This window comes from Triticum aestivum, chromosome 2D (assembly GCF_018294505.1).
Source record: "Triticum aestivum cultivar Chinese Spring chromosome 2D, IWGSC CS RefSeq v2.1, whole genome shotgun sequence".
NCBI lineage: Eukaryota > Viridiplantae > Streptophyta > Magnoliopsida > Poales > Poaceae > Triticum > Triticum aestivum.
The window spans coordinates 196,648,712-196,673,748 of record NC_057799.1 but is presented as its reverse complement, the minus strand read 5'-3'; the positions used below and the strand labels follow the sequence as shown (position 1 = coordinate 196,673,748).

The 25,037-nt window shown below is 46.7% G+C and overlaps 1 protein-coding gene across 3 annotated transcripts in view; it reads left to right on the top strand.

The window, feature by feature from the left end:
- The window catches only part of LOC123052534 (uncharacterized), a 30,058-nt gene extending 5,340 nt beyond the window's left edge, over nt 1-24,718 (top strand). For 2 of the 3 annotated variants that reach the window (XM_044475749.1, XM_044475747.1), the window contains exons 5-13: nt 13,230-13,587; nt 13,685-13,828; nt 15,422-15,574; nt 15,658-15,774; nt 18,594-18,671; nt 19,188-19,337; nt 21,524-23,350; nt 23,770-23,820; nt 23,947-24,718. In XM_044475749.1, coding sequence (XP_044331684.1) covers nt 13,230-13,587; nt 13,685-13,828; nt 15,422-15,574; nt 15,658-15,774; nt 18,594-18,671; nt 19,188-19,337; nt 21,524-23,350; nt 23,770-23,820; nt 23,947-24,030 — 2,962 coding nt within the window. In that variant the 3' untranslated portion in view covers nt 24,031-24,718. The remainder of the gene's footprint in view (nt 1-13,229; nt 13,588-13,684; nt 13,829-15,421; nt 15,575-15,657; nt 15,775-18,593; nt 18,672-19,187; nt 19,338-21,523; nt 23,351-23,769; nt 23,821-23,946) is intronic. The other variant, XM_044475748.1, reaches the window with a different exon arrangement.
- The last annotated feature ends 319 nt before the right edge of the window (nt 24,719-25,037 follow it).

The following is a 25,037-nucleotide window of genomic DNA, read 5'->3' as shown; positions in this document are numbered from 1 at the left end:
CTCTTTCTAAAGAGGGTGTTAGCTACAATCATGTCGTAGGCTAGAGCAAAGCCTAAGACATCTTCTCCTTCTTGATTCCTGATGCCATAGCCAAAGCCCCCATGCACCCCTTCAAAACCTGTGTTAGATGTACCCACGTGGCCATTGAGGTCTCCTCCTATGAAGAGCTTCTCGCCAATCAGTACACTCCTAACCATGTCTTCCAGGCGTTCCCAGAACTACTTCTTGGTGTTCTCATTGTGGCCTACTCACGGGGCATACGCGCTGATAACATTGAGAACTAAGTCCCCAACTACCAGCTTGACAAGGATAATCCGGTCTCCACGTCTCTGGACGTTTACCACTCCATACTTGAGGCTCTTGTTGATCAAGATGCCTACGCCATTTCTGTTTGCAGCCGTCCCCGTGTACCACAGCTTGAAGCTGGTATCCTCCACCTCCTTCGCCTTCTGTCCCCTCCATTTGGTTTCTTGGACGCAAAGGATATCAACACCTCTCCTCACCGCTGCATCAACTAGCACCCGAAGCTTTCCTGTCAGAGACTCTACGTTCCAGCTACCTAAGCGAATCCTCCTAGGCTTGGCTAGCTTCCTTACCCTTCGCACTCGTCGAGTCAAATGCGAAGACCCTTGCTCATTTTCCACTACATCCGGGCACCGATGTAGCGCGCCACTAAGGATGCGATGACCCGATCCTCGCTCACTTGCCACTGTATCCGGATCAAGATACGGCGCGCCACCAGGGGGGTGACGGCCCGGCCCTTGCCCATTTGACACCACACCCGGGTTCCGATGTGGCGCGTCGTTGAGAGGGTTAAACAATCTTTCCTCTCTTTAATCGCCTTCTGGACATCATCATTCCACCACTAGGTATCCTTATCTTCGCTTCTCCTTCCCCTGAACACTCCAAACTCCTCCGAGGCCACCTTACGAATGAAACTCGCCATCTTCATCCACACATTGTCCGCATCCCCTCCTTCCTCCCAAGGGCCCTCCTTAATGACCCTCTTCTTGAACGCCTGAGCTATCTCCCCCTTGAGCTTCCACCACTTCGTTCTAGCTTACGCCCCAATTAGGCTAATTCAATTTATATTTTTGAAGACAAATAGACGAATGCACGGCGCGTTGCTGCAAAAATTTGTATGAAACAAAAACTGTGTGAACTAATCAACCTAGCCAGTGTCTTTATGGTTCATCTTGTAGCAAGCTAATTTGGTTTCATATCTAAGCAAAATGTGCACATGTGTTGGCTTTCTTCGATGGAGCACGGGAGTGTGAGCTGCATGCATGTGTCTATTATCTCTTTGGATTAAAACACACTTTAGGTGTGAGTTACTGCGTGCATGCATCAGTTACTGCATGTGCTTGGTGGAGCTGCCCTCAACGTGTAGATTGGATGGCTATTGTAGACGGATCTAGTATATCCAACAACTAAATTAATTTTGATGATGTGGCTCAAGGAGAAGGGAGAGAACTCCTAGTACTGGGGCTAGCTTTAGATAACATTAGCTTACATTGTCCAATAAGGTTAGATAGCATTGGCAAGGATGGTCAAGGGATCAATTAGGCTAGTTCAATTTCAAAAGCTACCTGTTGAATGTTAAGAGTTATATTGTGTTCCATGTAGAGTCTAGGTAATTTTTTTCGCATGCGCAATTCATACCGATCCAATCCCACGCCGCCACCTTCCTTCTCCTCTGGCTGGTAGTTGCTGCCCCCCCCTTCCACGACGTGTTGTGGTTGATTGTTCTTCTGGGTCAATGCCGATTCCCGCGCATAGCTACGCCTACTCGCGGATGGATTGGGCCCGCCCGCTCAACGTCACGGTCAACCTCAGGTCTTTTCCTTCTGGCATGTCACTCACAGAGACACGCGCATATACTACTTGTACTAAGCAGGCAAGCTGGTTGATCGATTCTTGATGCTGCTCATGTATACTAATTGTACTAAGCAGGTAGGTGGATAGATTCTGGCAGCTGCTCCCTGTTGCGATCTTCACGTCCGCTTGCCCTCTGGCTCCGTCCTCCACCGTGGCTGCCGAAAGGCCCTTCCGCTGCCTGCTGCCCATTGGGCCTTTGATTTCCTTCCTGTGGCTGACTGCATCTCCCGACGCATCACCGTTCTTCGATCCAGAGGAACGGGAGTAAAAATAGTATTGAAAAACAGGCACAATGTTTTCGTCGAGTATGCATCTACCTCGCTGTCCGCGGACTCTTGATGGTGTTCTTGATGCCATCTCGCACACGCGCCTTTCTCGGTGCTTGATGCTCATCCACATGTGACGTCATCCCCTCCGCCGCCCTCCATAGGTTTTGGTGATTGCCACTCCTCGCACGATCGCACATGGTGATTGCCGCTCTACGCTGACTCCTCTCAACTTTCACCGACAATGTTGGTGTATATCGCTCCATCGACTACACCTCGCACCCGCCTTCCCTTGGCGCCTGGTGCTTGTTTGGATGTGACATCGTCTTTTTAGCCGGCTTCTGCAAACGATACTGGTCATGCTACACATCCTCATCTAGCGGCTTCCACGGGTGGCGGCGGCTGCTCCTCTGTTGGTGCTGCTACGTTGACTATTTCAGCCGTGTCCTTCACTGAGCATGAGATTGTGCGACTTTGCGGCCTGCTGATTGCCTCCGGCTCTCCATTGCCGGGTGCATCTACTTCGACCTCTTCAGTTGAGTAGTTGAGCCCCTGACTGAGTAGGAGATTACGCGAGACTTCGATGCCTGCTATCTGCATCTTCCGGTTCTCCATCGACATGTTCTGCTGGTTCTGCTACTGACTCTTCTGGCATTGTGAGACCACCTTCTACATAGGCAGGTATATCTCCATGGATTCTTGATAATGGAGCATCTTTTCATATGACTCATGAATCATCTACTCTGTCCTCTATTCGACCTCTCGATTCTCCTGTTCATGTTCTTACTGCTGATGGTACCTCCCTTCCGGTTAATGGCCGAGGCATTCTTATCACTTTGTCTTTTCATGTTCGTGATGTTGCTCATGTTCCTCGACTTACCATGCAACTCATTTTTGGTGGTTAGATTGTTGACTCTGTTTGTAGGGTCATTCTTGACTTTGGCTCCTGTTTTGTTCAGGATCGTCACACTGATGCTCCCCTTGGTGCAAGGCCTCCAGCCCCTGGAGCATAAGGGCTATCATTGTTGGGATTGTTTGTCGGATCCGTATTTCTTGGGATGTGAGTTGATGATTCCCGTCCCTTCTACCCGCATTCATCTTCCTCGATCTTTTCAGTGGAAGATATCTCTTTCCTCACTTTTCTCGACAATCCTATCACTCATGTTGCACCCTTCTCCATCCGTCCAACCGCTCTTGCTCCTCTGACTGTTGCAGATCCGATGCCGTCATCTCCTATGGTTTCCTCACCTCACTTGTCATAAGGTTTTGCACCTTAATCCCCAGTGGCTTCCCTATCTCCATCACTAGAGCCTATCCCGGTGATTCCTCCTTGTATTCTTTCATCTTTTCGTCAGTATTATACTCGTTGTCCATGTGTTGTGGATGCGTCTACTGATGTGCCATCTTCCTCGTCTCAACCTACTTATTGCTTACGTGCTCGCCCGCTTTCGCCTATTGACCACTATGATTTTTCTAGCGTTGGCATTGTTGTTCTTGAGCCGACTTCTTACCGTGATGCTGTTGTTCATCCTGAAGGTGAGCTTGCCATGGCGGAGGAGATTGCTGCCCTTGAACGCACCAGCATGTGGGATCTTGTTTCTCTTCCTCCCCGACTCGCTCCGATGGTTCTCTTGAGCGCTACAAAGTTCGTGTTGTGGCTCGTGACTCTCAGTAGGAGCATGGTCGTGATTACTATGAGACTTTTGCTTCTATGACCCATATGACCACTGTTCGCACACTTCTTGCTGTGGCCTCTTTCCGCCATTGGTCTGTCTCTCATCTTGATGTTAAGAATGCTTTTCTTAATGGTGAGTTGCATGAGGAGGTTTACATGCAACCACCACTCGGGTATTCTGTTCCTGATGGCATGGTATGCCATCTTTGTCGCTCTTTCTATGGCCTTAAGCAAGCCCCTCATACATGGTTTGAGCGTTACACCTTTGTGGTGACTGTCTGCTGGTTTTTTGGCGAGCACTCATGATCCTGCGCTGTTTGTCCACCTTTCTCCTCGTGGTTGGACTCTTCTGCTTCTATATGTTGATGACACGATCATCACTGGCGACGACCCTGAGTAGCCTTTGTTAAGGCACGTCTTAGTGAGCAGATTCTTATGTGTGATCTTGTCCCTCTTCGTTACTTTCTTGGGATTGAGGTTTCCTCTACCTTTGATGGCTTCTTTACTTCCCATGAGAAGTATATTCATGATCTTCTTGCTTGTATACTCTTACTGATGAGCGCACTGTTGAGACTCCCATGGAGCTCAATGTTCACCTCCGTGCTTTTGATGGTGATCCCTTGTTTGATCCTATGCGTTATCGTCATCTTGCTGGGAACCTTATCTATCTAGCTGTCACTCATCCGGATATATCCTATCATGTCCATATCTTGAGTCAGTTTGTTTTCACTCCTACTTCGGTCCACTATAGTCACATTCTTTGTATTCTAGATATCTTCGTGGCGCGATCTCTCACCGTCTTTTCTTTCCTCGCTCCAGTTCGTTACAGCTTCAGGCCTATCTGGATGCCATGTGGGCTAGTGATCCTTTGGATCGCCGTTCACTTTCTGCTTACTGTGTTCTTCTTGGTGGTTCCCATGTTGCCAGGAAGATGAAGAAACGGACTGAAGTGTCCCGTCCGAGTGCAGAGGCTGAGTTGTGAGCTATGGCTCTTGTGGCGGCAGAGGTGACTTGGTTACGGTGGTTACTTCAGGAGTTTAGTGTGTTTGTTACTACACTTACTACACTCTTGTCCGACAGTACATGTGCTTCAGAGGTGACTTGGTTACGGTGGTTACTTCAAACTAAGCATATAGGTGTTGATGCTTCTTTTGTGCGCGCTGGTGTGCATGATCATGTTATTGCTATTCAGTATGTGCCTTACGAATTGCAGTTGGCGGATTTCTTTACGAAGGCCTAGACTAGAGCGCAACATGGACTTTATCTCTACAAACTCAATGTTGTGGATCCACCCTAGAGATTGAGACAGAACCTTAGTTGCAGATCAGAAATTGTTGTGGACTACTAAAAGGCGTGGGTGCTAGAACTACCCATGCAACAAAATCTCCTAATTTATACGTCAACTGCATCTGCACAGGATTACATATGTTGCAATATTATCTGTTTACTGCTACTGAAGTTTGAAAGTTCAATAATACCTTTCATAATTACCAATTTGTTTAATTTTGAAGAATCTATCGATCTAGACTGTGATGAATTCCCATGCTAACAGGAGAAAAATAATCTGGCGATCTATCTAGTGGGACCAGGCCCTAACCGTTCAGATTTACTCCTCATGTTAATGACCTTTTCCAACTCCAATGCATTCATCTACCAATGATGCCAACCAACGACCTTAGTGTCATAGCATGGGGAAAATAAATGTACGCAGATAACTGGAAATGTATCCCGTATGGGCACAATATTTGTCTCAGCAAGAACATATGCTGCATCCGGTGTACTTCGATTCCATACAAGGTAGTTTGCGATCTCTGTTCTACAATCGGAAGTGATGGATACGAAGATGTAATCCGTAGTTCACACCCTTGAGAGAGTGCTAATCTCAATTAGAGAGGTTGGAGGCAACAAATGCTCCCACAACAATGAATGTCTCACCCAAGCTTCCTAGTACCTTGGTCAACAAATGCCCAAGTACCCTCTCACTAGGGGTAGCTCTTGGGGCGAGCTCCAAACCCTCCCATACGAGCTTGGGGCACAACCACACAACTTGGAAGTTCCCAAGAAACACCAACCGTCTAGGATTCCCCACAAACCCAAAAGTAACAGGATTCATGAAGGATCTCGTGAGGAGTCAACAAACTCGAGTTTTGCTTTGCTGGAGTTGAAGATCGGGATGTCCTCTTGCTCTCCCTGAAAGTGTAGGTGCAATGAAGGGCTAGGGAGGGAGACCTCGAGCTTTTGAGGCGTTTAACAATAGTGGAGAGTGAGTGAAAGTTGTCACCCTCTTCGTGGGGAAGAAGATGCCTTTTATAGGCTATCCCTAATTTTGCCGGTTATGCTGCTAGTCTGGTAAGCTCGGAGGGTTCGGGGGACCTTTGAGGTGCATCCGAGCGAAAACAGAACTCATCTATATCGGTCGGAGGCAGCTGGGGACCACTCTGAGGGTTGAAGAACGTGGAGGCTCCCGGAGACCTTGGAGGTTCCAAAGCCTCAACATAAGTTTTATGTGTTTGGCTTACAGACCACCCGGATGGTCCGAGGCTCACCTGAGGGGAAACACTCAACATTTTGGGCTCTCTCTTTCATAGGATGTGGCTGTTTTTGGCTTGCTTTTGGTTTGTCGATTCCCACACCTAGATCCATGTCATATCCTCTCTTTATAGTACGGCATACATACGATTCAAAAACAAGAAATCGGCGGTAGAAAATTGATGTGCCGTCTTCTTTTATCCTTTTTGCTTATGGGGTTGCTGGCCAACTTTATCTTTCATTTTGAAAGGTCCCGTGTAACCACTCGAAACCTAGTTAGTCTTCTAAACATAATGCCATTAACACCAAAAGCCTCATTAGGGGCAAGATGTACAATATGCTTAGTTTAATTTAACCACAATATTATGATATTGATCAATAATGGTTCTAAGAGTTATAAATTGAGCTCCGTGCACTTTGATAAATCTTGCGTTTGAATGATCATAAGATGCAAACCTCAGTAGGGGCATAGTTTACAACCTCATCTTCCTCTATCTCATCCTCATCATCATTTGGCTCAACATAGATTGGAGTGCGATGACCGGCAACCCACTTTGTCCTAGGAGCACGAGTACTCGCAGACCCATGTCCTTCCTCCAACGAACCATGAGTCTTCCTCACAAAGAACTGCTCACTGCTGGCCTTGTGATTCTTTGCCCTAGCATCCCCAACGTTGGCCATCTGAGTGAAAAGCATGGGATACGATAGTATATGATAAATGGAGGGGGGGGGGGGTGCTCTCTGGGCCCTCAGAGGAAGCCAAAAGAGGCTGCTTAAAATAAATGGAGGTGTTCTCAGGACACCTAGGAGATCCGGTATAAATCCAGAGATCCTGGTGCCTTGGAATTCCGATTTCCCATGCCCGGAGCTCTGGGGTAGCTAGAACGGCTGCCTTTTCCTTGACGAATCCGGACAGAGGGAGTTGGCCCTGGCTATCCTGGAGCACCCAAATCATCTCTCATTGCAAAGTATGAAGATTTTGTGGCCTAAAAGGATCTATCCTGTAGAATATCGCAAATCCTATCTATAAACTACGAATTAACGCAACAGGGATTCAAAATTGAGAGGAGAAAACAATGCATTACCTGAGGAGATCGACATCCTTGCCCTAACTTGGTGGAGGATGGTTTCTACGACGTTTCCCGGAGAGTAGATACCCGAGAACGATGAAATCAGAGGTCCTGCATGTGGAGGAAGAAGATGGGTGGCATCTAGCGCAACATGTTGAAGTAGTTCCTTTAACACAGTGTTGTACACGATTGATCTGAGCTGTTATTGTTGGATAAGCAGCAACTAGTATTCACTGAGGGCCAAAGGCCATTACATCATGTGTGGTAAAGTGTAGGAAACCCCTTATACAATGGGCCGAAAAGGGACTATACACATCTAACACCCCCCCTCAAACTCATGGTGGACCAACAACACTGAGTTTGGAGAGAAGAAAACCATGTTGCGCTCGAGTCTGTGCCTTCGTGAAGAAGTCCGCCAACTGTAACTCAGAGGGCACATAGTGAAGAGCGAGAGTCTGATCCTGCACAGTAGCACGCACAAAGTGGGCATCCACACCGATGTGCTTGGTGAGCTCATGCTTCACTGGGTCACGCGCAATACTGATAGCACCGGTGCTGTCTGACAGTAAGGGAGTCGAGGTAGTAGCAGACACACCAAAATCCTCAAGTAACCACCGTAACCAGATCACCTTAGCCGTCAACATAGCCATGGCTCGCAACTCAGCCTCTGTACTCGAGCGAGAAACGGCAGTCTGTTTCTTTGTCTTCCAGGCAATGAGAGAGCCACCAAGAAAGACACAGTAAACAGACAGCGAGCGTCGATCAGAGGGATCACTAGCCCATGTAGCATCAGAGTAGGCCTGGAGCTCAAGAGAGCTGGAGCGGGGAAAGAAAAGGCGATGAGAGATCGTGCCACGAAGATATCGGAGAACACGGAGAAGATGACTATAGTGGACAGAGGTGGGTGCTGAAATAAACTGACTCAGTATGTGAACAGGATAGGAGATATCGGGACACGTAACAGCAAGGTAGACAAGGCTGCCAACGAGGTGACGATAGCGAGTGGGATTAGGAAGAGGGTCACCGTCAGAGGCACGAAGCTGAACGTTGAGCTCCATAGGAGTCACAACAGTGCGCTCATCACCAAGAGTAGCACGAGCAAGAAGATCCTGAATATATTTTTCCTGGGAGATGTAGAAGCCATCAGAGGTCGATGAGATCTCAATCCCAAGAAAATATCGAAGTGGACCAAGATCAGTCATGAGGAACTGGTCGCGAAGGCGGGCCTTAACAAAGGCAATGTAGTCAGAGTCGTCACGAGTGATGATCATGTCATCAACATAGAGAAGGAGAAGAGTCCGACCACGAGGAGACGTTTGAACAAACAACGCGGGATCATGATCACTGGGCAAGAAACCAGCGGCAGTCACCACAGAGGCGAAGCGCTCGAACCAGGCGCGAGGGGCCTGTTTAAGACCAGAGGGAGCGGCGAAGTCTACATACCATACCATCAGGAGCATAGTACCCCGGTGGTGGCTGCATATAAACCTCCTCACGCAACTCACCATTGAGAAAGGCGTTCTAAACGTCAAGCTGAGACACAGGCCAATGACGAACAGAAGCCACAACAAGGAGAGTGCGGACAATGGTCATGTGGGCCACAGGAGCGAAAGTCTCGTCATAATCATGCCCCTGTTCCTGCTGAAAGCCACGAGCCACAAGACGAGCTTTGTAACGCTCAAGAGAACCATCGAAGCGAGTCTTAATCTTATAGACCCACTTGCACGTGATGGGACGAACACGAGAAGGAGGAGAAACCAGGTCCCACGTGCCATTGCGCTCAAGCGCCGCAAGCTCCTCGGCCATCGCAAGCTGCCATTCAGGCTAAGTCATGGCAGCCCGATAGGTGGTGGGCTCAGCAATGGCAGAAAGACCATACCGGTCAGGAGAATAGCGATCAGGTGGGGGACAAGGCCTAACGCGAAGGTTATGGACCGGTGTAGGTGTGAGAGGAGGTGCACCAGAAGTAGAGGGCCCATCAGTAGGATCATCCACAACACGAGGACGACGAGTGTAGTGGAGAGGAAAAGGGGGGGAGTGAGGGTGAAAAACTGGGGAGGAGGGTGGGGAGGGAGATGACGAGGGATAGGAGGAGGGAGGGGATGGTGGTACCGGTGGTGTAGGGAGACTCATCGGGGGAGAGGGAAGAACAGGAGGCACAGAGGGAGATGTGTCGGGAAGGAGAAGGAAGGAAATATCTTCCACGGAAAAGCTCGAGGAGGAGGGACGCGGATAGTAAGAACGAGACTCATCAAAAGTCACATCACGCGAAATGCGCAGTCGGCGACCGACATGACCCCAACAGCGATAGCCCTTGTGCTCATCACTGTAGCCAAGGAAAACACACTAAACTGACTGAGCGGTCAACTTGGTTCGTTCTCGCGGAGCAAGAAGAACATAGCACACGCATCCAAACATACGAAAAGCAGAGTAGTTAGGAGAGCGACCAGAGAGACGCTCCGTAGGAATACCACCCTTCAAGGCAGCCGATGGCTGAATGTTGATGAGATGGGTGGATGCGGAAACGGCCTCAGCCCAAAAATGGGGTGGAAGAGAGGCGACAATCATCATCGCCCGAGCCGTCTTAGGCAAATGGCGATGTTTGCGTTCAGCAACACCATTCTGAGCATGGGCACCAGGGCAAGAGAATTGGGTAAGAGTACCCTGCTCCGCAAGAAAACCACGCAACATGTGAGAGATATACTCTCCAGCTGATTCAGCACGGAAGATACAGACAGACGTGGAAAATTGAGTGCGAACCATGGCAACAAAACGCTTGTATATGGGGAGAACCTCGCCGCGAGATTTCATACAATAAAGCCAAGTGTAGCGAGAGAAATCATCAATAAACAGAACATAGTAGCGATGACCCCCTTTCGAGTCAAAAGGAGCAGGACCCCATACATCAGAATGAACTAAGTCAAAAGGACGCTGAGATACAGACTCACTGGTAGGATAAGGTAACTGAGTCTGTTTGCCAGGCCTACAACCATCACAATGCAACGAAACATCACCAGAGACAGACCCTAAGACGCCTTGGTGTACTAATGAGGACAAGCGAGAGCCACAGATGTGACCAAGTCGATGATGCCACTGCTGGAAGGACGCAGAAGAGGAGGCAGCAAGAGCATGTGAGCTGGCATATGTGGTAGCAGCGGAAGGAACACGAAGCCAGTCAACCTCCCAAAGGCCCTCAGACTCACGGCGCCGAGGGCCAGCGCCAACCAGAGCCTGAGTGCGACGATCCTGAACAGAACAAGAGTCGGCATCAAGAATGACACGACAGCCAGAATTAGTAAGTTGGGCAGCGGAAAAGAGATTCATGGTAAGTCGAGGAACGTGAGAAACACTAGGAACCGAGAAAGACGGAGTGGAAAGGATGCCACGACTAGTAACAGGAAGAGGTGTGCCATCGGCAGTGAGAACATTAAGAGGAAAATCAAGAGGTCGAAGAGAAGATAAAGCAGAAGACTCAGAAGACATATGAAAAGAAGCTCCAGAATCTAGAACCCACGAGGATGTACCTGACTGAGTAGGCTCCGACAGGGGCGGAGTGGTGGTGGCAGTCACAGTGGCAACAGAACCCGTCGAGGGAGAACTAGAGGAAGCCAACATGCGCTTGAGCCGCACAATATCCTGGTCAGTGAGCGACGAAGTCGAGGAAGACGCACGAGTCCCAGTAGAAGAAGAGCGCTTCAAGTCTTTCCGCTTCTTGTGACAATCAGACTCTGGGTGACCTGGCCTGTTGCAGTAGCCATAGAAGGTGTGCGAGCGCGACCGACCCTCTCCTGACGAAGGGGGATAACCCGCCCCCCTGGAGGTGTGGGCAGGAGCGGTGGAGTGGTGAGGCGAGCAGACGACACAGGAGCTCGGGCAGCAAGAACAGTGGGAACCACAAGCAGACCAGCAGAACGAAGGCGTGTCTCCTCGGCATGAAGCTCTGCAAGCACCTCCGAAAAAGGAACACGACCACGAGCAAGCAGGTGAGCACGCCGAGGCTCAAACTCTGGACGAAGGCGAGATAAGAACTCATGGAGGCGATGAAACTCCAAGTCTGACCGCACAGTCTGGCAACAACGGCAAGTACCACACACAACTGTTCTGAGAGAGTCAAGCTGACGCCAGATGGCAGAGCTCTGTGAGTAGAACTCATCAACAGAAGAGTCACCCTGCTGAAGAGCGTGCTCCTGACGCACCACAGATAAGTAGAGAGCATCACCAGATGGCTGATATCGCTGACAAAGATAGGATCACATCGCAGCAACAGTACCGAGGCCCATGAACTCAGATGCAAACTGAGGTAAGACACTCGAAGTGAGAACAGCAGCAACTCGAGCATCATCATTGCACCACTGAGTGTAAGCAGACAGATCATCCCGAAGCAGAAAGAGCATCTGAGTAGGCGGATACCTGCTGAAGCATCAACTGCAGCATCTTCAAGGGCCTTGGCTGTATCCTGATCAACCTGAGAAGCATCAGCAGCAAGAACAAGCGGCACGGGTGGGATAGGAGCCACATGAGCAACAGGACATGAGCAACAGGGCAAGGTGGACAGGGAACCTCGCCAGAGAGAACGCCCCACAGGAGAAGACCGCGCATGTGGATGCGCATGAAACCCACAAACTCAGCATAGTTGGTGCCATCAAAGATCACCGAGCACCGAGGAACAACCACATAGCGTGACGAAACATGACGAGCTTATTTTTTTTTACCAATGTCAACTACACGAGGTCAACCAGCCCCCCCAGCCAGAGAGCCAAAGCGCAAGCCCGAGCCCCAACCAGAGAGCCAGAGCGCAAGCCCGAGTCCCAGCCATGCCGAGTGAGAGCAGGAGCGCTCGAGCGAGGGCCGACCGAGCACGGGACGAGCAGTCCCCGGCCGGATCCGAGGCGAGGAAGTCCAGGTGGAGCAAGGGGCGGCGGCAGCGGCAGCCGGTCCGAGCCTGGCTGTGGGCGGGACGGGGCAGCCGGATCCGTGACGAGGAAGTCCAGGTGGATCAAGGGGCGGCGGCGGCCGACAGGAGGCGGCGGCGGCCGGGCCGAGCCTGGCTGTGGGCGTGACGGGGCAGCCGGATCCGTGACAAGGGGTGGCCGGCAGGGCAAGAGGCGGCGGCGACTGGGCCGGGGCGGCCGGATCCGTGACGGGAAGGGCCGGATTGGACGAATCGGGAGAGGAGCTAGCACGGAGTTGCAGCGTGCGGGAGAGAGGGGGACCTAACATCTGATACCATGTTGGATAAACACCAACTAGTATTCACTAAGGGCCAAAGGCCATTACATATACATGTGTGGTAAAGTGCAGGAAACCCCTTATACAATGGGGATGAACCGAAAAGGGACTATACACATCTAACAGTTATACCTCGATTGTACTGACTCGACAGCAAATATTTTTCTACTCCTATGGGCCTGAGTTAATCTGGGACATTACAGTTTGGTCCCACTAGACATCTGACTTATACTCCCTCCGTTCCACAATGTAGTGCCTATAATTTTTTTTGAGAAGTCAAACTTTACAAACTTTGACCGAGTTTATAAAGGAAAGCATGTATCATTAGATACATCATGTGATGTATTTCCATATTATATATATTTGGTATTGTAGATATAAATACTTTTCTCTATGAACTTGGTCAAAGTTTGACTTTTCAAAAAATGGTATGTACTGCATTATGGAACGGAGGGAGTATAATTTTTCTATTCCTCCGATTAGTGTGTGAACTTTAAAGGTTTGTAATTAGTAGAGTAATAGATCTGTAGAAGTCTTCACTGATGCCATTTCATTTGTTTTCGTCTTCATTTTTGCTACCAGTTTTAAGAAGTTGGTAACATCATTGGAACAAGAGGTTACACTTTGCGGTGCTGAAATATCATCAGGAAATTTATATACTTCTGAAGCGATGGAAGCTGAGGAATCGGAAGGGTATATCTCGAGTAAAGTTGCTGGCTTATTTGACCAAGGCGGGCATCTTAAACCTGAAGCACTGAAGCAGTACTTATTTGCTGGGGAGCGTTTCTACCAAAGGTCCAGTGAACTTGACAAAGAAATCTGTGGCTTTGAGGCATCCATCAAAAGGCCTTTTTTTCATGTCAAGCCACTTGATGATGACCAACTTGAAAACTGGAACCTGTATCTTGACTTTGTTGAGAAGAATGGCGATTTTGATTGGGTATTTTTATTCTTGTACTTGTTTTTTGTGCAGAAGTCTAGCTGCATCGTCTGTGCTAGCATATGATTATATCTCGCTCTTGGCCTCTCATTTGCAGGCTGTAAAACTTTATGAGAGATGCTTGATCCCCTGTGCTAATTATTCTGAGTTTTGGATTCGCTATGCTGAGTATGTTGATGCCAAAGGTGGCAGAGAGATTGCAAATTATGCTCTTGGTCGAGCCTCGTCGTGTTTTGTGAAGGTATCATCGATTGGAATACTATTTTGTTTGCTACATCTATTATTATTATCATTATTAGTAGCAGTAGCAGCTTGTATAAGGAACTTACATTCTTCTGTATCGACTTGCTTTGCCAAGTACATCGAAGGCGGTGGAACCACTTGTGTTACATCTCCCAGACGCATGCATAATTCCCTCTATTCTGCTGTTTCTAAAATTGTTGGAGATAGCCCTTTAAAATAAGAACCTGAGGTTTTTAGAACAGCTATAGCCTACATAGAAAGGAAAGCCATACATTGTGCTGTAGATTTTTCATCTCAAAGTTCACTGTTCCCTCCAGAGGCATTTTCTTTGCCTTGTAATCTGTACTTTTCACTTTTCAGCACTTATTTGATTGCCTAGTCACCGTTATGCTGTTTCCATATCTGTTTATGTGCACTGGATTAATTACTTCTTTTTGCTGATAAATTGATAATACAGTTGCCTTCGATGGTGTAGCACCGAGCATGACAAGTATTCTGGTGCTTGCTGGGGAGGCTCAGTTGTGGGGTATGGTTAGGGCTCGAGGGCTTTCCCTCTTGACAGCTCTTGTTTGGAGGGGTTAGGTTGGGTTTTCGCCATCTTTCTGTTTTTCACTGGCGGGCATGTACGCTAAGACTCTTGACAGCTCTTGTTTGGAGGGGTTAGGTTGGGTTTTCGCCATCTTTCTGTTTTTCACTGGCGGGCATGTACGCTAAGAACTACTCCCTCCGTTCCCAAATATTTGTCTTTCTAGACATTTCAAATGGACTACAACATACGGATGTATGTAGACATATTTTAGAGTGTAGATTCACTCATTTTGCTTTGTATGTAGTCACTTGTTAAAATCTCTAGAAAGACAAATATTTAGGAACGGAGGGAGTAAGTGTGTATGCATGTGTACTCGGGTTCTCTACCCCTTCCTTTTCTTTTCTAATACAAAGATATGCAGCTCTCCTGCCTGTTCGAGAAAAAAAATTATAATACAGCCGCCTTTACATATGGATAGCACATATCTGAATCTAGTTTTTCCATCTGAAGACGAGATCACTTCCTAGCTACCAAAGATAAGATTTTATCTGTAGCCATAATATCTTGCTAATCAAGATAACAAATTATTCTAAGCCTACCCAGCCAGCCCTAGTATTGCAGTTGCTGCTACCTAGATGCGTGAACTCCATGGGCCCTAGCTGGCTGCATGTCCACTGCCATGTGCTGCTGCTGTCACTGTTCTGCCGCAATTTGCACTGTGCACATGACACTAGCCATCATTTAATGAGTTAATCTTCCGTTATCATTTTATTATAAAGGTTTAATGGTGATTCAGATGACATATTTTAGTACTTGAAGAGCATCTGTATTCTATTTTCAGTGACTTGGCATATATTTTAATACCGCTTGTGAAATCTCTGCATGCATCCATTTATGTATTTAAAGAATGGTAAGCTGTGTAATCATGCATTCTCAAAATGGAGTGAAAAATGTTTACAGCCTGTCCATCAACTTTGTTACTTGTTTGTACTTTAGAACATGCAGCTCCGTGCTACCAGCCTGGATTCTGTTGTATTTTTACTCTTTGTTTCATTCAAACAGGGAGTCCCGTCTTTCAGTATGTACTATTCAATGTTCAAAGAGCAAATTGGTGATGCATCAGGTGCTCGTGCTCTTTTTGTTGAAGGAAGCAGTAATTCCACTTCAGATTTCTGCATGAATATTAATAGACTGGCCAACATGGAGAAACGCATGGTATACACCAGTTTTCTGTGCATTGGTGCTGGTTAGCTTCTTCATGAGAATATTATTCATTTACACTGTTTAACTGTTCGTAGGGAAATACCAAAGCAGCGACTGAGATATATGAGAATGCAATTCAGGATGCCATGCAAAAGCAGAACACTGAAGTACTACCGGACCTGTACACTAATTTTGCGCAATTCAAATATGCGGTAGGTAATATGGGACCTTCCACCGACATCAAGTATGATATGTACATCTTGTACTATACAATATACTTTCTGCTAAGGCATCTTACAGGCATCAGGTGCTATCTGAAAATAATTGCAGATTTTGGGTTGTTCCTTTATCTGTGATGCTTTCCAAATTGCAGCGTACTGAAATTAAATCAGGATAGACAGTACCATTGTGGGTAGCAATATCTGTCTTAGAATTGTAAATATGGGTTTGTGAGGGTAGGATGGTCCCACATTGGGATTGCAGTGTGAGTTATACTAGCATCTAATGCTTAGGTTCAAACATAAAAAATTATGTGGGTCAGCCTATCAAACGTAGAGTCTTATCCCTTAATTAGAGTGCTGGTTGATGAAACAAGTTTGTTAGGAAAGAGTCCAGTGAGTTTAGAGATCGTATTAGAGTTTGAATAGAACTTACGGCTTGTCGGTCAAGTCTTGTCTACTATATAAAGTGGCCGACCCCTCTCAGTAAAGCAGAGAAGAATATTATCTACTTTTCAGTAATTAGGGATTAGGGTTATGTCAGTAGTAGATCTTTCCAATTTGGTATCAGAACCATCTACGATGGCGGGCAAAGAAATCGAGATCGAGGCTGTGAAGCAGATGAAGATCATCACGAGGCAATTGGAGGCCTTCACACACCAACGAGCGGAGGACCAGCCGCTCCTTGCCGAGCTGGTGCAGCGCTTGATGGCGCTCGAGCAACGGCTACCAGCCCTCCGCCATACCAGATTCCGCGGCTGCAGCGGCCGCCCATGACACCACCTCCGGGTCCCAGGCCCTCCTCCCCAGCGACGACGCACCCCTGGTGCTTCCCCTCGCCAACAGTGCCTCCGGTGCCCCCTTCTCCAGCGGGGGAATTGCCGCCGGCGGACCTCTGTCCGTTGGGCAGATTGCCCCCCCCCCCCCCCTTTCCTGCCTTCCACCGCCTACCTGTTGTCGTAACACAACCCTGTGACGACTCCTGCCAACCACCACGGTGCTCCATCCCCCTTTTACCACCTCCAGCCATCTCCTTGCTCGCCGCAGCTGCCCTTAAACATCAATCTGGGCCACTTTGCACCCCTACCTTACAGCTCAAATTCCACCCCAATTTGCTGCCCCACCTACCAGTAGCAGCCCTACCATAAGCAGCTTTACCAGCAGCAGCCGCAGATCACCGCCGCCTCTACCACCTTCACACCTCTACCTGCCAACCGATTTCATACGCTGTTATGGCCGGGAACCCTCCACAACCCATCTATGGATCCACCCTGCCCATCGCTTCCCTTCCGCCCTTGCCTGACCACCATCTCGGCTTAGGTTCGGGTTCCGGCGTTCCGCACTTCCAGAAGCTCGACTTCCCAACATATGATGGCTCGGTCGATCCTCTTGGTTGGCTCAATAGGCGCGAGCACAGACGAGGCCGACAGCGTCTGGACTGCAGCCTACCACCTCATCAATGATGCTCACTTCCGGTACTTACAGCTTGAGTGTGATTTCGGCATCACCGACATGGTAGCAGTTGAAGGAGGCTTGCCACGTTCAGTTTAGGACCTCACTTCGAGCAAATCCCTTGTGCGAGTTGGTGTGTCTGCCATTCACTTCCTCGGTCACCGACTACACAAGCAAGTTTCTAGCACGCATGTGCCACAACAATAAGCCATTAATACCGTCCCAATAACGGTTCCTGTACACGGCAGGGCTGTCCAATGGTCTTCGCATTGACGTTGAACTTCAACGACCATCTGACCTCAAAACCACCATCTCCTTCACCAAGGCCCCTCCGATCCTCCTGCGGTTAACTCAACTCCAATATCTTCCCTGCCAGCACCACTTGCACCTGTTCTGCCGTTGACCACTCGAGAGCCAACTCCGCCACGGCAGGTTCGGTGCCCCATCCAAGCTGAGTTGGCAGAATAATGTCGTCAAGGCCTTTGCTTCAACTGCGAAGAGATTTATGTTTGGGATCACCGGTGCGCGTGACGAAGATAGCTCCACAACTGGTAGCACCCAAGGTTCTCTGGGGTGATACAATGTGAACCCTAGGGGTCGCCCGATCTTCATGAATTGGAGGTGGATTTGAGGAGGAACGTGAAGAACACAAAAAATAAAGGACACAAGGAAAAGAGGATAACTGAAGAAGGCATAACACACTTGTAATCATGGATCCACACCACACGGTCAACGTGGTTTCTACAGATCCAAGGAAAAGCAAGAACAAGGTGGGAAGTTCTTCCCCAAGTCCTAAGATGAGGAGGGCTTGAATTCCACATGGGAAGGAGGTCTTGCACGCTTGCAGTCTTTACCTCGCAAGGTGGTCTTGTTCTCCATGAGGAGCCATCTCCACAATGGAGGAATCCCACTAGGGGAGGTAGATGAGCTAAGCTTTATCAATGAGTTCTATTCTTAACTAACCCTAGAGAGGAGGTGGGGGTGGAGTATTTATAGTCCAACCACGAAGGGGTAAGGGGAAACGTATACATGGGCCTTTGGCCCGTTTAGTGAGCATAGGCAGGCACGTTCGGGCAGTCTGGGGTGACTGGCCCGAACAGTCCGGGTGTAGCGGACGGAAGTGTAAGCGGGGTGCTATTGATGTCCATCTGTCCTGCCAGTGCTGTGCTTTGAGTTATATTTGGGCCTAGAGTGTCACGGAAGATGCAGCAAATAATTGAGTCATGTGTTATGCCCTCCTGACTAGAAGAGTGTATATTCACCAGTTGATGTTTCTGCTTTTAGTTTGGACTGACATATGTTATGCTTAGACATAGCACATTTCTGCTTTTATTTTTGGCTGATTATGTCATGTTCTACAGGCAAGTCATAGCATTGGTGAAGCTAAAGAAGTCTTTGTCAAGGGAATAAAACAGGCACCCTGCAAGCCATTGATTAAGGTGCATGTCTTTTTTTTTTTCCTTTAGAAAATGGTGGGCTTTATTAACTTGGTGGCACAGACAAACCGCTGACCATACTAGTTTATACGTTTGGAACCGAGTCAAAGCCAAACATCAGTTGCATCTGGGTCCATATAAGCACCATTAGCAGCTAAGGTATCAGCTAATAAATTACACCCACAATTACAACAGACAACCTTGAAAACTATAATACTAGTAAGAAGGATAAACTTTGAATCCCTTAATATGTCACCATGTCTTGACCAATCATGTTCGTTGCTTACCAACGCCAGCTTGAGGACAGTGGCATCAGTTTCGCCACCACCCATCCCATTCCTGCATCAGAAGCAAATTGCAATGCATAAATACAAGCATGCATAGCATCGGCTTGATTAGATAAGCCTCCATACCCATTCCATGGACAGTGCCATTTATTCTTAATGAGCATAGTTTCATTTTTTATTCTTTCCTGTCTGGAAAGAGACCTGTGTAATGCCTTCTGTGATCTTCCACTAGGGATTCATACAGTTCATGAGTACATACGGAGGATCTACAGAAATACCTCTGCTTGATTCTGTTATTGCTAATGCCGTGATTCCTGGATCTGGCGTATCAACAGCTTTAAGCCCTGAAGACCGTGAAGATATCTCGTTGTTGTTTCTAAAGGTCAGAGAGTTACCGGCAGTTTGCATTGTGTATCTTTTTGTGCATTTCTTTAGTACGGCTGCATGTGTATCCTTTGCAGTTCGCGTGCTTGCAGTTTAATGCACACTGGTGTGCACACTCCATTTACATTCACTTTTCTAAGTGGATCGAATAATCATTTCTAAATGAGATTCTATCTCTTTCTTCTTGTTCTGCGCTTAATATTAAGGGATTCAGTAATCTGAAGTATAAGTGAATTCAGTAAACATTGTGTTGGAGTCGTCTCACTACATCTTAAGTGACAGGTGGGCATCACTCAATGTGAATGTAGAAAACAGTATACATTGTAGTGCACTGGACCATAATATCCATTTGGCAGTATATATACTATCCCTGAATTTCGATGGTATCTGCTTTTAACACCTGGACTGTGGAACTTTGAAAGGCTTCGAAAGGCTAGAGCACTGAACCCATACTTTGGTCTCAAGGTTTGTTTTGCTACCGTGGCAGATGATGTGGCATGGTTTTAAGCTTGTTATGAAGCAGTCACCCAGCAATCTATAAGAAATCTCTCTCCAGAAAAGCAAAACACAAGCACTTTATAAATACTTGCGTTGAGAGTACTCTTAGATTACTACGATGTAGTTTCATACTGTATAAAGTACTCCCTCTGTTTACAAATATAAGATGTTCTTACTTTTTTCTGAATCGCGGATGTATATAGACACGTTTGTGTGTGTTTGTTCACTCATTTTAGTCCGTATGTAGTCCATACTGAGATATCCAAAACATCTTATATTTGTGAACAGAGGGAGTAGAGTATTTGGTCTGTGAGTAGTTTTACGTTAGCATCACAGTGTGTAGCTTGTTTCAGCAATAGTTACTCCAGACAGGCAAAGGCTAGGATACCAAATTAGGGCCACGTGACAGTGTATGACTTACGTTTCCGGGTCACGGTGTTGTCTTGGACGCTCCTGGTGCCAGACCTCTGAGTGGCTCTATGCTTTTTTATTCAGTCAGAAGGTCCCAGAAAGATGCGAATGACTGCTGAACATTGTAGACCCTGAATCCATCCACTGCCGGCTGTTAGATTGGCCACAATCAAAGGTTAGATTTGCCTCCAGGCTTTAGTCAAAGATTGGTACACTATATAGGGGTATCGAACCACTGAATTCATCCACTGTCTTACCCCGTATGCTGTCTGGGCAACCTGGCTATCTTCAGCATGGTTGTTCTCCCGTTGTGAATTAACAACAAATAGTCAAACGGGGTTTGATATAAATTTTCTGACACATTCTTTGCTTAAGATCATGAAAGGAATGCACTTTATTATTGGTAATGCATATATGCAGCCAATTTTTAGAAAGAAACATAACAAATGCTCTGAAACATTTCAAACATACTTGTTGATTACCTGCAGCTAGTTCATCACTATGATGATTTGTCTGACCTCTTATTTACTTATCACCAACTGATCATCTATCCATGCATGCCGTATGCTCCAAGCCTTCATTGTGAAGGTGAATTATTCATCCAGAATTGAGACATTGAAGTGGCTGAGGGCTCCTTTGATTCAAAGGAATTCCATAGGATTTTCGAAGGGTTAGAATCCTTAGGATTTTTTCCTACATTGGTCGTTAGATTCATAGGATTGAATCCTATAGGAATTTTTCCTATGGAATCATGTGTATTAGATTTCATTGGAAATCTAGCATCCACTCCAACCTCTTTTTTCACTTCCTTTGTTTTTCCTGTGGTATCAAACACTTTGTGCTAATCCTATGGGATTCAAGTGGGCATGCCACTCCAATTCTTTATTTTTCCTATTCCTGCGTTTTGAAAATCCTATGAATCAAAGAGGGCCTGAGAAGGGACGAGAAAATGCTCATGTCGATAGCAGGCCTAGGAGGCGTAAGACTTACATTGAAACTCCATTGTCATTTGATGGAGGATGAATGGCAGGGGAGCTGTGTCAGATTCTCTTATGTCATGCACGTGTGACATTTAGTTAAATCTTTGCTGTCATGCTGTAATGGTTTGAACTAACTGAAGCAGTGGCCTCATATTTGTTCTATTTTGTTAGCATGCTGAGGAAAAGTACTGGCATACAGTTCTTATTTCCACACACAGAGGAAACTTAGATTCTTTCTTGTCCGCTATCTCCTGCATCTTTATATTGCTGGCCTCAACTGGTTTCCTGCTTGCAGTTCGTTGACCTTTATGGGAGTGTCCAAGAACTCAGAAAGGCATGGGCTCGACACAGCAAACTTTTTCCTCACAACACAAGGAACCTGTCACAGCGGTACTGTACTACTGACTGTAACAAGAGGAGAATAACTGAATTTCTGAGGGTTGTTCATGACTGTTCTCCAGAAGGCACGATCACATTAAAACAGTCATCCAAAAGTGAAACTTGTTCTTGGCAAGTTGATAAAGAAGTCGGTTCGCAAGTGGATATGGATGCTGTCAATTCAGGAGAAGGACAGGGATATGATGATGAGCAGAACATAGGGACTGTTGATGCGCAACAGGAGGTTGGCGATACAGCTCACAGCCAACACAGCTTGGACAAGTATGGAAATAAAAGCCAAATGTTTTCACATGCTAACCAAGATATCAGTCGTGATTTAACTGTATGCGAGCAAATTGACCAGACAACAATATGTCATGCTTCAGGAAGTGAGAAAGCCGCTCAAGCTGAATCATGCAATCATGATTCTCCTTCAAATTCAATTGCTGATCCCAAGCAGATTGATGCTCAGGACAAGATTAAGGCCATTGAGCTATATGCAGTTGATCATCATCCAGGAGCAGTATGCTCAAGATCTGAACCATCATCTGGGACAAGCTTACTCAAAGGAAGTCCGTCCGGTCCAACTCCAATATTTTTGGAATTAGAGAATAAGCAACTTGAGAAAATCCAGGTAAAGCTGGAAACAGAGCATGATGTGTCTGTCAGTAATGCAAAGCCAGAGAGCTCTAGTGATAATCCAGAAGCAACTCAATGTGGTACGGAAGTCTCTGCACTCAGTCAAGACCATATTCAGTCTTCACAGACACAAGATTTGTCAGTCGGCGCAAAACCTTCCAGCTCAGAAATGGCAACAACACAAATTACCACGTGCTCTCAGTTTTCTCCCGACAATGCAGTGACTGCTCAAGCTCCCCTTCAGTACAACATGGATAATTCTCAAACGTACCAATCCATTAACCTTTTTCTAGCTGGACAAAACATGCAGCAGATGCAGCAGCAAGGGCCAGCTTATGCAATTTCTCAGAATGTTCATACATCCCCACATTCTCAAGTTCACCTCGTCCCACAACCGAACCAGGAAAACCAACAGTACATGGAAATGATGCAAGGGTATGCATCCCAGATGTGGCAATATTACCAGCAACAGCTGTATCACCTGCAGACTCAGCATAATCAGCAGATACAGAGTTTGCAACAGCAGCAGCTTCCAACCGAGCATCTCCAGCAAAGCTTTACGCAACAGGTACAACAACTAAACCAACAAATGGTACTTTGGCAGCAACAGGTCCAGCAGCAACAACAGCAACAACAACAACAACAACAACAACAACAACAAGTTCAGCAACAGTCTGACAAAACACAGGGTGAGTATCACTCAGGGGATACTAAACGTGAACAAAATAAACATCAGCAACAAGAATCTGGAATTGATCAAAGCCAGCAGTTCCAGCAGCAGCATTTGCTTTATTTCCAGCAGCAGCAGCAGATGTACTTTATACAGCAGCAACAGCAAATGTACCAACAACAACAACAGCAACAGCAGCAGTTAATGCAGCAGCAACAGTATCTCTCGCAGATGCCGCAGCAGAAACAAGACATGGAACAACAGCAGCAGCTCTTTCAGCAGCAACAGCAGCAGCTTTATGATGAACAACAGAAGCAGATGGTAGTTCTGCAGCAGCAGCAGCAACAGTTTGCCCAACAACAGATGCAGCAGTACCTGCAACAGCAAGCCAACCAACAAGTGTTCAAGGATCAGAATTGCGAGCTAAATCACCAGGTAGCTATCCTGCTGTACCTGATTCTGATAAAAGAAGGGTAGGAGTCGGTGTGTTAACCTGAGTTGCTCTGCATTATGTTCCCAACACTATTTGAAATCAGTGTGACTAATTCAGGATTTCAGGCTACTGTCCTTTATGTTACAGAAGATATTTTAGTACTAGTGAATACCAAGTTCAGCTCTGTGTCCACTCTTGCTGTACGTTAAGCTCACATCAACACGTCATAAAATCCAGCTCGCCTTATTTCCTGACATATATTTTTGGTAATTCATGATATGTGACATCACACAATAGAATCAATATTGAATATTTGCCATTGTCTTCTAGAGGAAAGTGTGGCACAACTAACTTGGTATTTAAACATGTTAAGTTTCATTTGCCAAGTGTGTCGTCTCTGAGCATTTCTGTATCTCTGCAGGATGCAAGGAAGAGGCAGCTGGAGCATGGTCAACAATCTGAAGCATCACAGGTGACATTCAATATCAACGCACTTGGATGTTTTAAATCAGTTTTGAAGCATGTTTTGTCCTTAAAGCAACAGGTCTTTGCTTGGGTCTTAAATTTGCCTCGGTCCTAATTTACTTGTCTCCCGCAGAGTGATGGTTCCAAATTGTGGAGTGGTGAGCAATCTGAGTTGTCCTACCCATCAACTCCACAGTCCCAACGTTCCAGTCATTGAAGTAATCCATGTATGTTCCAAGCCAAGGATCTATGAAATTCCAAGTGATTGATCTAACCATTCGACACTTTCGATCCATCAAAGCGTTTTGGAAAAGGGACGTTTCATCTGTTCCATGCCCTAACAGTATTCCGTGTCTGAGTGGTGATGCTGAGCTTCTCCTTTCCCCTGGTGCAGAAGCTTGCGCGTGATTGCGATTGCTCACTCTAACACATTGAATGTTGGTGTTATCCTATAGCATTTTGTGCCTTCTTCGAGAACAAAGGCCAAAGATATGAAAAATTAGCTTCTGCTGAAATATAAAGTCATGAGGAATGTCAGCTGTGATTGACAGCTCGCCGTGGTTCATATCAGAGAGCGTTTCTGCTGAAAGAGCATTTGGATATGCTGGGGAATTGTGTCTTTCTTCACTAATTTCTAAAGTGTGAATCATTTGCAGTCTGATGCTACCTTGCTGCAATAGTGGTATATCACTCTTCAGAATCGGAGTTGGCGACACAGAAGAGCAAGGAAAGCGAAGTGTACAAGGCCGACTAGAAAATGTGTAGTTCTGCCCTTATCTTGATGGTTACCATGTCATGATGACACAATCTAGGGGCCAAACAACTGTGACGTCACTATTACACAATTAGCAGGCGCGGTATTTTTTACTAGCCAAAGTGTGAATAGAAATGATGGTTCTAACAGCTACCGCAGCGATCTTGACAGACTAAAAACCTACTAGCTGAACACCTTTTCCTTCTTTTAACAGGGAAAAGGTCGAGCTTCCTTAAAAACTAGTACTATACAATACCCAGTGTGTCACCGCGGCAATTGGTTGCAACATATTATTTTGATTAGATTTGATTGTCTTGAATTTGAATGCAGACAGGGTAGTGCCTGCCTCATTCCTACAGTAAATTTAAATTCGGTAATATTAAAAATCTTATGTAAGATTTTTAAGCATGGTGGTAGGAGCTAGGATCCTACCCGGTCTAGGGCGTAGGTTGTACGGGAAGGAGAAGGGT